Source organism: Episyrphus balteatus, chromosome 1, assembly GCF_945859705.1.
Source record: "Episyrphus balteatus chromosome 1, idEpiBalt1.1, whole genome shotgun sequence".
NCBI lineage: Eukaryota > Metazoa > Arthropoda > Insecta > Diptera > Syrphidae > Episyrphus > Episyrphus balteatus.
Window position 1 is genome coordinate 176,157,399 of NC_079134.1, and position 15,090 is coordinate 176,172,488.

At 26.6% G+C, this 15,090-nt stretch overlaps 1 protein-coding gene across 2 annotated transcripts; it reads left to right on the top strand.

The window, feature by feature from the left end:
- The first annotated feature begins 6,666 nt into the window (after positions 1 to 6,666).
- Positions 6,667 to 12,055, top strand: LOC129906358 (probable cytochrome P450 12b2, mitochondrial). Of its 2 annotated transcripts, none has more exons than XM_055982094.1 (6): positions 6,667 to 6,896; positions 9,925 to 10,051; positions 10,112 to 10,358; positions 10,418 to 10,534; positions 10,591 to 11,017; positions 11,077 to 12,055. In XM_055982094.1, exons 1-6 carry the CDS (start codon positions 6,816 to 6,818, stop codon positions 11,650 to 11,652), a joined length of 1,575 nt encoding a protein of 524 aa, XP_055838069.1. In that variant the 5' UTR covers positions 6,667 to 6,815; the 3' UTR covers positions 11,653 to 12,055. The 2 variants fall into 2 exon arrangements, with proteins under 2 accessions (XP_055838069.1, XP_055838070.1); XM_055982095.1 differs by lacking the exon at positions 6,667 to 6,896 and adding an exon at positions 7,548 to 7,677.
- The last annotated feature ends 3,035 nt before the right edge of the window (positions 12,056 to 15,090 follow it).

A 15,090-nucleotide genomic window follows, 5' to 3' on the forward strand; every position in this document is an offset into this window, starting at 1 on the left:
TTATCAGTGGTTATTTTTATCATTTGTATATAAAAATATCATTCTTTCATGTAAATGTACATTAAAAGGGTAAAATATTTATGTAAGGAGCATTTTTTTTTCAACAAATTATATACAAAAAAAAATTTAGTTGTGAATCCATTTAAACAAGTTTTAAGTTAAAAAAATATTAAAACACATTTTAATTATTAAAGATATTTTTACAGTAGATATCCGTCCATGCAAATGCAGTGATAAAAGTTGAATTAAAAAAAATATTTTAGATTTTATTTCCGGGATTTGACAAAATTATAATTTTTGTTTTAGTATGTATGATTCCCGCTATAAATATGGACACGACTTAATTGTTATAAGATCCTTAAATCAATATAGTTTTTTTTTACCTGATTCCATGCATTGGTTTTGTGGATCATAACTGTTTCGTTCTTTAATTTTATGATTTAATTTTCAAAAAGGGGGTACCACTTTGATTCTCGATCCAGAATTGGTTTATCCTAGTCTTTTACACAATTTCAAAAAAGTGTGTCGAGCTCAAGAATTTTGTTTAATTTAAAACCGTATGAATAAAATAATCTGCTGACTTCATACTTCTTATTCGACCGATTTTACTGACCACATTTAAGAACATATGAAAAATGAAAAATATTACATAGAAAATTATATTATAGCTAAAATCATTAAAATAATTCAACATAGAAAAGTTTTGACTAGCCTTCAAATTTATTTAAGTAGGTACAACCCGAAGTGACTTGTCGATTACCTAGTTAAAAAAAAAAGAAATTGACTTTCAAATATAAAGGCTCAAATGAAAAATTAAAAAAAAAAATATGTAATTCAAATATACAAACTAAAAATTTTCGTATTGGGTCACTATGGCGTATGCGTAACATTTTTTTGCTATACAAAGTAATAAACTTCGATAGTTATTTTGTTGGCCAATTGACCATTTGGGCGATTCAATTACTTCTATAATCACGTAATTGCTCATCTCATATGAAAAATATGTGATAGTAACACCTTTGAAAACATTCACCCGCCTTAAGAGTAAGCTAATTAGTACCTACATAATTTTAAAATTCATAAACATGGAATTTAAACTTCCTTGTGCTCTTTAAATCTGACTTGTCAAAGCTTCAAAACTGCGTTTACAAAAAAAAAAAACTACAAAATTTGTCTCTTGGGAACAAAAATTTACCGAAGCCTCATCACTTTAAGCATTTTTTAGCTTTTAACAGATGCCCCTTTTGTTTTTTTTTTCATATGTAAAATTCCTTGTGGCATGTTTACCATACGCTCTCTTTTAAAACTAATATTTTAAGTTTTTTGTGTTCTTTGTTTTTGCATTTTCTCTGCTATAAGCCCTTCAAAAGTTACATTTAAATAATTTTTCAATAGTTCTCGCCTTAAATGAAAAAAAAAAACACACAAAAGAAACCATAAACAACCCTTTAAAAAGGAGGTAAACCAAATTTCCTAAATGTAAAAGTACATAAAACCCTTTTACCAAAATATAGTAATACCTCAAACTTAACTTCTTATTTCCATTAGACCTTCCGTCTCAATGATTAAGTTTATTATATACTCGAGTCTCAGGTGTGGTGTGGTTAGGCAAAGGAAACGAATCAGAAATATTTATGAACACGGTAAAGTGTATTGTGTAATAAAACCGCATTTCAAATTATTTACATAGAACATTAAAATATTTTATTTTTATTTTTTTTTTTTTGCAAAAAGAAAAAAATGAGTTCAAACGATCATTAAATATATACGGACAATAAGTTTGAAGTGTTTAATTCATTTTTGTAGCCCTATTAAACACAATAAAAAAAGACTGTATTTTAACAGCTTTACAAAAATGACATTAATGCGCATTCAAATAAATGGGTAAAGTATAATAAAATTACTGTGTACGTATATTGCAAACATTATTTAAATTCTTCAAGATATAAAGCTCTGTATATTTAAAAAAAAATAAGGTTTTTATAGGTCGGTAAACACCAAAGAATTAAAATTAATTTTCAATTATTAGTAGGAATTTAATATGAGTTTTTTTTATATAAAAAAGAATCGGAGCAAATCTGTCTCTTTTCATGAATATCTTTAGTTCTCATGTGATAGATTTCTTTATATTTAAGTTTGAAATCTATTGAGAAAGAAAAGTTAGTTTCTAATTTAATGTATTTATAATAAAAAACACACTTATTCTCCCATACTTCTTAGTTTTTTTTAAAGTATTTAACTAAACTTTAAGTTATATTCACTGCATTTGCAATTGCTTTATCTAATTTAATTAAAAACTAAACAATTTACAATCACTGATAAGATATGGTCTTCATTTAACCCCAATTTGATAAATTTAAAAAAATCAAAAACGAATCCTTAAGAAAAGCAATACAATATTTACAACAACAAAAAATTATTATCCATTTTATAAATTTAATACGTTTACGCATAGAATTTAAAAATACAAAAAAAAAAATCATAAATTAATTGGAACTGTTTGCAAAGAATGAATGAACATTTTATTAGTTATTAGCAAAATTATAAATTAATTAAGTATGTAAGAAAACTAAATGTGATTTTTTTAGTATTTTAGGAAACAAAACATAAATATTAAATATCAGCTGATAAACTAAGACTTAGAATAATGAACAAAAAAAAAATATCGTTACATATCAATGTACACAAAAACAAAAAAATCAGTGACATATCAAGTCATTTTGTCGATACATTTAAAATTTAATATTAAAAAAAAAAGTAATTGATACATATCATGAGTAAACAAAAACATATCAAACTTTAGACTAATATTATATACATTTAAATAAGAAGAAAATATTAAAAAAAAAATTAAAAAAAAAAATAAAACATACTATTTACAAATCTAGTAACTAGATGTTAATAAAAAAAGACATGTTTTAAAAAAATAATTGATTTCACGTTCTAATTTTAATATTTACAAAACAACAAAATGTGAAATCTTAGTTAAAAATTCTAATAATATATATTTATTAATTCATCGTTGTTGCACAAAAAAAAAAAACTTTTACATATTGCACAAGCTTATGTTTTGCATAATTTTTAATTTTTAAACCTCCAAACTAAAAAGATATTAAGAGAATTTATTATTAAAATATTTAATTGTTTTTGTGATTAAAATGTTTAACTATTTAAAATATTTCATGTTCTGTTATAGTTCATTCAAGATTAAATATTTTTAACAATTGTTATATAGCTTTTAAATGAATATTTCCCTTTATATATGTGAGGATTTTTTTTTTAATAATAATTGTAAATTACTTGTACTTTTTTTAAAAGAACTATTCTGTTTTGTTTTGGTAAATAAAAAAATAATAAATGTATTTTTTTAAATATTATTATACTTAAGAAAATCAAAATTTTTTCTTAAATTATATATGTATCTTCAAAGTAATAATTTTTGACAACATTTATAACATTTTCGAAATTTTATTACATTTATTATTTTGTTGAACTTTACAAAAATATCAATCGTCATTTAAAACAAAAGAAAATGAAATCATAATCCTAAATTCACAAATTAATTTATTGGGTTGTTAGAAGATGTATTATTTATTATTTATAAATAGAATTTTTCTACCATAAATTTTGAAAAATACCTCCTGATATTAAAAAAGTTCTAGACAAAACCATTCCAAAACATGACTCTTTTGGTGGGCTAATAAGCTTGCAAAGCCCTTAGTCTGGAAATGAACGTTTTTTACCTTTAAAACAACAAATAACGAAATGTTATTTTTCAAAAATGAGCTTAAACGGGTGAATCGGAGAGTAGTATGTATGAGCCGGGTTTTATGGTCAGCCAATCAAGAAGTATTTCACTTCTTTTACAAAACTGTTGTGCTTTGAATTGACACTGGCAAAATATCGTCTTCCAAGATATTCCAATTTTTAGTTCCCCCCACATGCGAATTGATCCGATTTGGCCGTATCTCTCCAAAAAGTGGAACCAATTTTTACACTGCTTTGGAAAAGTGAAACTATTGCGGCTGTTTTTTCTCAAGCATTTGATATAGTTTCGCATCATGCTCTTTTTTTTTAAATGAATGCTTTCGGTATCGGTGAAGGCCTTTTTAATTGGATTAGTATTTTATTACATTTCTGCCATCTTTCAATTCAAGTTATGTTGGATGGTTTTAAATCTGAAATTCACTACATAAATGCTGGTGTGCCTCAGGGTTCCGTTCTGTCTCCTACACTACTTCTTATACTACTAAATGACCTCTTATTCAAGACTACTAATCCACTAAATTGGGCACGTTCAAAGAGCTAACATAAAGCTATCGGATAGCTTTTTGTTGTTGTAAACAATGTTAAAAATTAGCAAGGAAACGAACCATTTTCTGTCAAAAAATAATCTGAAGGTATCCGAGAATTTCTGGTATACCTCAGGGATTCGAGTGATCAGCTGATAAACATTTAGTTTTTTTTTATTTTGATTACTTTTCGGGCTTAAAAATAAATACAAATTTGCAAGAAATAAAGTCAAATCGATTGTGCAAGTACTATTCAACAATAAAAAAAATGTAATTTGCTCAAAATAAACAGTTTCCTCTTCTCAGTATTTTTTGGTAGCTGCTTGGGCAAGCTATCTGGATAGCTCTTCGTTCAAAAAGATATTCCAGATACGGGTATCCCAGATAGCCTATCCGATAGGTGTTTGAACGTGCCCATTGTTTTGCCGATCACTCAACCCTTAACTTCTTATCTTCGTTTCCAACTTCACGTTCTTGCTCTTCAGATGTGGAGCTGGACTGGACAGGTTCTTCAATCCAAAAATATTACAATATAATTTGAATATTTATCTTATACAATTTTTCAGTTTAAAAAAAACAACATTTTTTTGTTTAAATGAAAACAATTTATTAAATTCAATCTAAATCCAAAATAACTATGAGAAAATTGATTCGTATTTGTTGTTTTTTTTTTTTTAATAAACATTGTTTTTATTTCCTAAAAAATACTTCACTTTTCTTAAACGCTTTAATAATCTTATACAAAAAGAACAAATGTTACTATAATCAATTTTATTCCTTTTTATTTATTATCATAGCTAAATGTTGTAAAACCTTAAATCAAATTTTAGTTAGAAAAAAAAGTATGAACATAAAATTAAACATTTCAAATCATAGAAAGTACTTTTATTTAATATTGCTGAACTACGCATTTAATCTCAAAAATCATATTTAAATTTTTAATTTTATAACAAAAAAAAACATGATTTTCAAAATATTTTTATCAAATTAAAAAATAATAATAACAAATATTTTAATGTTGTATTATTTTAATATTTTGAATCCTTCTACAATCAAATTTATTTGAACGATATCCTTTCCAAATTCATTCATTACAACATTTCATAAATAAATAAATTTAAGGAAAATATGAAAACACCATTAGCATTTTTTTTTAATTCTGCCACAGCTAAAAATGTGTAGTTCCAATAAATAAATTATAGCAATACCAAAAATATATTCCAACATATTTTTCATACCAAAACACCACACAAAAAAAGAAATTTCTAAAATATATACATTAAATTAAAAAAAAAAAAAACATACATATCAACAAAAAACACTAAATCAACTTAAGCAGTTAGTAAACCAGAAATAAACAACGAAATTATTTTTTACAAATGTATATTTTATATTTAAAAGAAAAAAAAGAAAAAAACAATATAGAGTATTATAATTATTATGTATTTATATCATAAAAAAAAAAAATATTACATTTTTATAATTAATAAACAAAAAATGAACATTCCACTTTCTTAAGTTTAAAAGCATGCATGTAACATAAATTTGCAAAACAAAACAAAATATATCATTATATTTAGACCACTCTATCAAAATTTAAAAAAAACTTCAAAAAGTAAAATTTATGGTAAAATACTAGTAGCGCAAAAAAAAACAAAATACGTCAAATACTTGTAAAAAAACCAAAAAAAAAAATATAACAAACCTATTCACAGTAACCAAACTAAAAAAAAATAACTTTCGAATTTATTTTTAAGACAAATTTTACCACTATTACGCAAATTGTATTCGGATATTATATAAAAAATATTACTCATCTTTCAAACTGTATACTAATCTTTTATTTATTTTATTCTTAAAGTTTAAAATTCTCTATCGCATATTGCCACCACTTTATACATCTTCATACAGAAATAAAATGAAATATAATAAATCAAACCAATAGATGCAAATAAATAAATAAATAAAAATTCATCAATATAAAAAAGATATTTACATGAAAATCATCAAACTTTAATGTACCTTAATTGCTATATAAATAATTAAAAAAAAATAGACATTATAAATGAAACCGAAACATATCATTGTAAAAAAAGTTAATAAGAATATTATATTTAATAAATGTAAGAGTAATTAATATTTTTTTATTTTTATTGAATCTATGAAAAGGTAAGTTAGCCCCACAATTTTACTTCAAACATTTAGCTGTATCGCGTACAACAACCTTTTTACCTATTCTAGAACTAAAAGCTCCAAGTCTCAAGTGTCTCTACTTAACTAAAGCTTATAGCTTTTTTCTTGCCAAATTTATCTAGGTACTAATCACATAGAAAGTTATCATAGTATTTTTGCATTTTGTTCTAAAAGAGAATTGCAGTTATTTTTCTATTCTTGCTGTGGAAACATCGATATCAACATTCACTTTTCTCAATAAACGTGGTGTTTACTTTTTATATTTTGCAAATAAAAATACTTCCGTGTTCGGCATTTATGTTTGGTTGATTAATTAGAAAAAAACTTGTTATGATTTTGCTTAAACAAATTAAAAGTCGAAGCATTGAGCATCAGTTCTATCGATGGATGTCAGTAGAAGTTTCGGCAAAAGTAAGAACTAACTATTACATATTTAAGTTTTTAAATAAATTCAATGATATAAAAAGTAATAAATTAATAAATTAATAAATTAATGAGTAGTCAAATGTATTTATTTAAGCTTTTAATGTGTCGAGAGAGGGAGAGAGCGTAGTTGTTTAATAACAAACAAACAAAATTATTACTATAGTTCTGACATTAGAGATTTGAAATGACCTTTAAGACAAGTTCACTTACACTTGATTATTATTACATATTTCTGGGTTGATAAATTTAATTTAATCAGTTTTTGTTCATAGATATAGGTACCTAAATTTTATTAGGTCAATGCATAATATAGACCGGTTAATCTTTGATAGTTTCAACATTAGACTTGTTTATTTAATATAAGATTATAGGCAAATTTTATCAGCTTTAAACAGTATACTCAGGTAAAATTTCATTTTTATTCCATACAATAGGTACTTTATAGCAAGTTATGCATTTGTTTAAACATTTGTACCTACTTGAGATAATATTCAAACATAGACATTAAGATGATGACAGTGCAAAAAAATTGATATAAAGTGTTGGGAGCTACAAACTGAAAGGATGGTTGATTAAGTTTAGACAAAAGTTTTTAGGAAACCATCTGGAAGTAATTTTTTGAAATTTTATTCTCAAGATCAACATATTTTTTAAATACGTTAATTTTGGAAAAATCTTAGTTCTCTCATAAACGCCTCCTATCATTTGGACAAAAAAAATATTAATGTTAGTGATGAAACTAGAATAAAATAAAATGCACGACTACGTACGTACTTGCTCTTGGAATTCAAAATTCTAAAATTTTTAAGACTTATTTATAAAAAAATTGGTAAATATATACATACATACTTATATGAAAATAAAAAAAAACATTAAATTCAAATGAAAAAAACAACTCTTTAAATGAAATCGAGCTCCAAAAAAATATGCAGTTTAATTTGCATTTTTAGAAAAAAAAATTCAAAATCGTTAGAATCGTTTTTGAAAAAAAAAATGTTTTAAAATAAAATTGGTATGCCGTTTAGTAGAAACTATTAATCAACACCTTAAACCAATATTTCAAAAAAATTCAATGTCTCGTCTTCGAAAATTCGATTTTGCAAAGTACCTACATATATCGTACCTTAAAAAGTTATTGATTTTACTTTTTATTGAACCATTTTCTAAATAATAATTTTTTTCTATACAGAAGCCACACTTTTGAAATTAGGTAGAATTTTCAAAATAAACTTCTTGATGAAAAAAATTAAATAAAACTTAAACAAATCATAATTCAATTTTTTTTTTTTTCAATTTAGAATTTGAACAAAATGTCTTAGGTAATTGAATTGTATGCAGTGTTAATGGAAGAACATATTAATAATTTGTGCGTATTAAATGGGACAAAAATACTACAGATTTAAAATACATAATACCTATCACATTTACAATGAGTCGGTCACTCGGGCGTATGTGGAACATTTTTGGTATAGAGAATTCTCATTCCCTTTTTCGGAACAGACAAACAATTGAAAAAAGAAAATCAAATGATAAGAATTGAAGAAAATCCATACAAGAATGCACTTAAATGTTATTGTTTTGTCATAATGGGTTATTTCAAATAATGTCGCGATAAAGAAGCTGTCGACGACGTTTTACGTTCTTTTACCCTTGGTATGTAATTTTTCTTAAGGATCTTCGCTGTATATTGTGAAATTTTTTAAAATGTTATCAAAAATGTATGCCTCGTCCGTTTTTGTATAAGCGACTTTAGGTTTCTGCTCAAAAAGACTTTGCAAAAAATGTACTTTTTGATGAAAAGAAAAAAACAAAAAATATCTGAAAAATGTATTTTGTTTGTGTTTCAAATTTAACTGATATGTATGGAAATTTGGATCCGCTAATGAGCGAAAACCAAAAGAGTTACATAAAATTGGATAAGATATTTACTAGCAATTGTTTCTTCTTTTAAGGTATACATTTTTTTGTGTGTGAAGTTCACTTTTTAAACACACAAAAAATGATGTTTATACTTTTTGAAATATTTCTCATAGTTGCTGTACTTAATTTTTCTATTAAAAATGTTTGTCCAGTAGGGTGTGTCACTTTTGTATATATGAAAAAAAGTAGGTACTCTAATTTTGCAATGTAATAGTGGTCAAAGGTTTTATTAGGGTCTAAGGTTTAATAATATGTAAAAACAAAATTATAATATCGTTCGTCTTTGGCTCGCTCAAATCGGTTAAAGTTGTTAGGAAAAACACGATTTTATATGAAAAAATGATTTTTTTCCTTCTCATATTATTTCGCAGCTTCTTTACTAAGTGTTCAATTGGAACAAATATATGTAAGCTTAAAGTTTATCCTTATATATATATATTTAATATATTTGTTTTTGTATTCAAATGGCGCAATTAAAAAAACATTATATTTCAAAAATATCTAAAAATCCAAATTTCTTCCTTTATTTTGAGTGAGCCAAAGATATTAATTAAAATGAAAATTGTAAACGCAGGATTTATTTTTGATAAGTAATGCAATTTTTGAAAGCTTTTACATTTGAATATTCCATACTTTAGCATTTTGACATACCCTAATGTCCAGCTACCAAAAAACCTTAAGTCAACCACTAAAATCAAGTACAGCAACTTTCCACTTTAGTGTGAACCTGAATCCCTGAATACAATTTGACTGGACTTTATAGTGGAATTTTTATGCGACTATTTTCAACAACTTAACATGCATTTGGTCCAGTTAGTGACTTTTTAAGCTTGCGGCAACCTAGCATATAAAGCTAATAATGAACAAGAAACGAAAATGCAAAAACGTGGACAATGGAAAGGTCAATATGTAATGAAATGATCCTTTCAAAGGCTTACAAAAGAGAAGCTGATTTTTACAATTTTGTATTCTATTTTTATTCCATAGAAAAAAAAATATTTTTTAAATTCTTTGTTTTTCGAGAAATCGTTTATCTCAGATCTATCTCCGTCAAGGCGTTTTATGCATCAAATTAACATTTCTTTTATTATAGATCTCAAAATCCAACGACGAACTGAGAGAGACATCAAAATTTGACCAAGAATGGCTTCAAGCTAAGGACTTCAAAGAAATACCAGGACCATCAACTTTTAAATTACTTTCCCATTACCTTCCAGGAGGTTTGTTTTCATTGAAATACACTTGTAATTTTCTTTTATAATGATTTTTTTTTTTTTAAGGTAAACTTCACAATTCTAATTTGATCGATTTCTATAAACTACTTCGTGATGAGTATGGCGATATTTCACTTATAAAAGGGATAATGGGTAAACCAAATGTTGTGTTTACTTATAATCCAGCCGATATAGAAAAAGTATATCGCACTGAAGGTATTTGGCCTATACGAGTTGGATTGGAAACTTTTACGTATTATCGTAAAAAAGTTCGTCCAGATGTTTTCAAAAATATTGGAGGATTGGTTTCAGAGTAAAAACTGCATTTTGTTTTTAAGTTATATATAGCTAACTTTGTTTTGAATTATTTAGACAAGGTAAAGCTTGGGCAGATATTCGAAATAAAGTGAACCCGATTATGATGAAAGTTCAAACGGTCCGAGAGAATTTACCCGATATTGATGATATTTCTCAGCAATTTTTACAAAAGTATTGATTTTGTGAAAAAAATTTTCAATAAGCTGTAACTCGATCTTTTTTTTCAGAATAGAACAACTTCGAGATCCAAAAACTAAGAATATTAAGACAAACTTTCATGATGAAGTCAAACTGTGGGCTTTCGAATCAATTTGTTGTATTGGTTTGAACAAAAGAATGGGATTCCTGAACAGTTCTGGCAGCGTTGATCCCGATGCTTTGAAACTTTCCGACGCAATGTCAAGGTTTTTCCAGTTGAGTTTTGAATTTGATGTGCAACCATCTATTTGGAAATACTACGAAACACCAAAATTCAAGACCCTCATACAAACTTATGACGAAATAACTGAAATAACAACAAAATATATCAACGAAGCCATTGCGAATTTCGGAAAAGGTGCTGGTCCAACTGGAGTTTTAGAAAAGCTTTGCTGCATTGATAAGCAAATTGCTGTTGTTATGGCCATAGACATGCTTATGGCTGGTATGGATACTGTAGGTTGATTTTCTTTTAATAAGGTACCTTCATTTGATTCGTTTTTTCTTGTTTTTAGACATCATCAGTGTTTTTGTCAACACTTTACATGATTGCCAAACATCCAGAAAAACAAAATACTCTTCGTCGAGAAGTTATGGGAATACTTCCTGACAAAAATACCCCACTAACTAATGAAAACACAAAAAATATGCCTTATCTTAGAGCTTGCATTAAGGAGGCCTTGAGAATTACTCCAATCACACCGGCAAACTTTCGTTTAACAGGTTGTGATGTAGTTCTAAGCAATTACAGAGTTCCAAAGGGAACTGGGGTATCTATGGGAATGATGCCCTTAACCAATAGCGATGTTTATTTTCCCCAAAGTTCTGAATTTATGCCAGAACGATGGTTAAAGTCCGGCGAGGGAGCATGCCCTCATGCAAAAGGAACAAATCCTTTTGTTTATTTACCTTTTGGATTCGGTCCTCGAACGTGTATTGGAAAGCGAATTGCTGAAATGGAAATGGAGACACTAATGACAAGATTAATTCGTAATTATAAAATTTCATGGTATGGAGATGACCTTAAGTATACGAGTAATATTATTTTAATACCTGCTGGAGATATGAGGTTTAAATTTGAACCGATATAAGCTTCAAAAAGCATTTCGTTGACTAACAGTAAAAGTTCTTCTATTCACCGTATTTTAGTTAAATAAAATTGAATGTAATTAGTTACTTTTATAGATGAAATAATGTACAAACTTTTCCATCAAATCCAAAATAAGATTATTTTGTGAGCTTATCTTATCGGGCTTACACTCAAACAAACAATTTATATGATTTTTAGTGTAAAAGTTTTACAAATGAAAATTTTTGAAGTTTTGTTTTTGTATAGTTTTGAAAGGGTTTTCAAGAAATTGTCTGTTCCTTGAAATATTAAAAGTAATAGTCGTGGCTATTTTTGTGGAAAAAGACAATAACAATCGTATTATTTAATGAGATTTTTGTAAAAAATTGAATAAGAAAACAAAATAAAATGTATCTATTAGTCTATGTAAACTTTTGAAAAAATTTAGGAAAGTTATAGGTAGCAAATGGCAAAAGGTAAGTGACAGTGGGCATGTGTAAAATAGTAAGCGGCCGATGGCAAGTCACAAGCGGTAAGTGGAAGTTGGTTGCTGAAAAGTCGTAAGTTACAAGTTGCAAGAAGTGGCAATGTTAAAAAAAGTATATTCTCTAAGGCACGTTTGTGAGTAGGGTCTATTTTTAAGATATTTCGAAATTATATAAAACCTTAAAACATCCTAAAGACCAGTTTTTCATTTAATTCTTAAATAGTCGTTAACTGACTTTTACGTGTTAGGAAACAAGCCATTTGAATCATTAAAACATAAGAGAGTATTGAAGAAAAATTTACTTGAGCTTCAAAAAACCACACCACCGTCAAAATACACTAGCCCAAAAAATTAAAGGGACACAAAAAATTCTTGATTTTTTTAGTGATTTTCGATAGGCTGCATTTCAGTAAAAAATGATTGTATCGTGAAAACAAAAAGCATGTGAAAGTTACATTTTTGTAGTTTTAGAATTACCAAACATTTTACTTTGAACGGTAAAAAAGCTAAATCATTGCAACTGTTCAAAAACCAAAATTTTAAAATTTTTGTTTTGTTTTTATCTTTCTTTTAAAAAAGTGGGAAATTTTTTTTTGATAAAATAAAATTATTATATTTAATAAGGCTATTTATTTAGCTTCAAGATTCTTTTTGTTTCCAACATCTACGTTTTTTTTTAGACTGCAAAATCAATCATCAAACCAAAAACCATTTTCTTGACTTTTACTATCTGTACCTCAATAGCGGATAACTTTACAAAAAATTCAATGATACATTTAAAAATTCAATTTAGTTTTTTACAAAGAAATTAAATTTACTTTGAAAAAATGTTTTCTTACATTTGAAATTAATTTAGAAAAGCTATCACGTTACGTTTTTTTTTTAGAAAATGTACCGCTATTTTATAATAATGAGTGATAATTGTTGTAGCTTGGCCACACCGGAGGGTACATGCGGTAGCGGTACGGGTAATTGTATGAAAAAAATTCCACATCTGAACGTTGATGTGTAAGTTTGGAATTTTTTTCTTACAATTACCCGTACCGCTACCGCATGTACCCTCCGGTATAGCCAAGCCTTAATAAACCTAAAACTAAGCTACAAAGTTTCAGATTTATTCATCAAACAGTTCTGTTGTGATGGTTTGAACTTTTGAGATGAAATAAAACACCACATTTTTGCAGCTGTAAATGACTTCTAAACTTCTAATAACTTTTTATGAGCAAAATAAAATTCTTTTGAGTTTATTCGAACATTTTATTAATAAATACCGTTTAAATTTTAGATAAACCAAAGAAAAATTAAAAGTTTTCAAAAAAAGTTAAACTTTTATTAAAAAAAATTTCATACCATTTTGGGATATTTTTCCTTTTTTTGAAAATTTGTTTACTTTTAATTTAAAAAAAAAATTCTAAAAATTACATAGATACCAATGATATCTAAATATCTAATAGAAGCTTAAGTTTTTTTTAACAAAAACAAATTCATTGACTAGCTTTAAGTAACATTCCTTCCTTGACTATGAGCTATGACCTATAAACTAACAATTTATTTTTAACTAAATGCGGTTGCTCATAATCTGATTTAATAAAACCAATAAATGACCTTTTTCAAAGAAAAAGTTTCCAAAGAAAAAGAAAATAGTCTTTATCTTGGGCGTCGTACAAAGGTTAACGCCACTATCTCTCCAGCTTTAATCGTCAATCACCCACAATAATAATATTCAGTTGGCTTTTTAAATGTACTTAAATAAATTCATAATCAAAACCACTTATAAAGTAATGTGTGATTTGCTGTATAAGCTGGAATGAAGCCATATTTTGCTTTATTTTACCTCAACAATCTTCTTACAGTGGGATATTTGAAATGAAAAAATTGATCAAAATTCCTTTTTTTTTTAATTTTTTTTTTATTTTATAATGAAGCATGTATAATACAGTCAAATAAGGAGAAAAAAGGGGTAAATCTCGGAATGAATGTTAGTAGAAATTTTTTTTGCTCAATATCTTCCTTTTGCCATTCTATAACATATCTCAAAAGTCTAGAAAAATCTCATGTCCGCTTGTCGCGATTTCAAGGTCAAATCGCGAAATGGAGATTTTCAAAATTAGCAAAAATAGGCTATGGTATTATATACACATATGATACATGATTTCAAGATATTTTTTAATGCTGATTCCAAAAAATCTAAAATCAAGTAAATCTGACGTCTCTGAAAAAAGTTGTACCTGTTTTTCATCTGTCAACTCATATTATTATAACAGTTTCAAACTTACTGCCGAAAAACCCTTAAAAGTTATGGTAGATGAACCAAATTTTGCATGAAGATTTTAGAATCCATCATTATTAAAAATCAAAACAATCCATTACAAAAAATATATATACCTACGAAATAATGGTATTTTTTGATGGAGGGGCAAATTTTAGGATATGCACTAAAGAAGATTTTTGTTCATCTTAGGAATAAGTGCTAATAGGCTAATTTTTTCATTTTAATCTTTGTTTGGATATTCTTTAACTACCCTCAAAAATCTAAAAAAATCTCATATCCGCAAGTCCTAATTTTCTTGGTTTGAAGATAAGGTGCAGATTTTAAAAAATTAATAAGAAAAGTTTAAATTTTTATATGTATACCAACATAAGCGACATGAGTTAAAGGTATTTTTTAACACTTATTCCAACAAAACTCACAAACAAGTCAACCTGACCATCCCTGAAAAGTAAAGCACCTTATTCATGTTGATCTGACACAAATATCTGAAGTGTAGGTTTTCAATTTTTTAAAATCTGCACCTTATCTTCAAACCAAGAAAATTAGGACTTGCGGACATGAGATTTTTTAGATTTTTGACATAAGTTATAGAATAACCAAACAAACATAGAAACAAAAAAATTAGCCTATTAGCACTTATTCCTAAGATGAACAAGAATCTACTTTAGTGCATATCCTAAAATTTGCCCCTCCATCAAAAA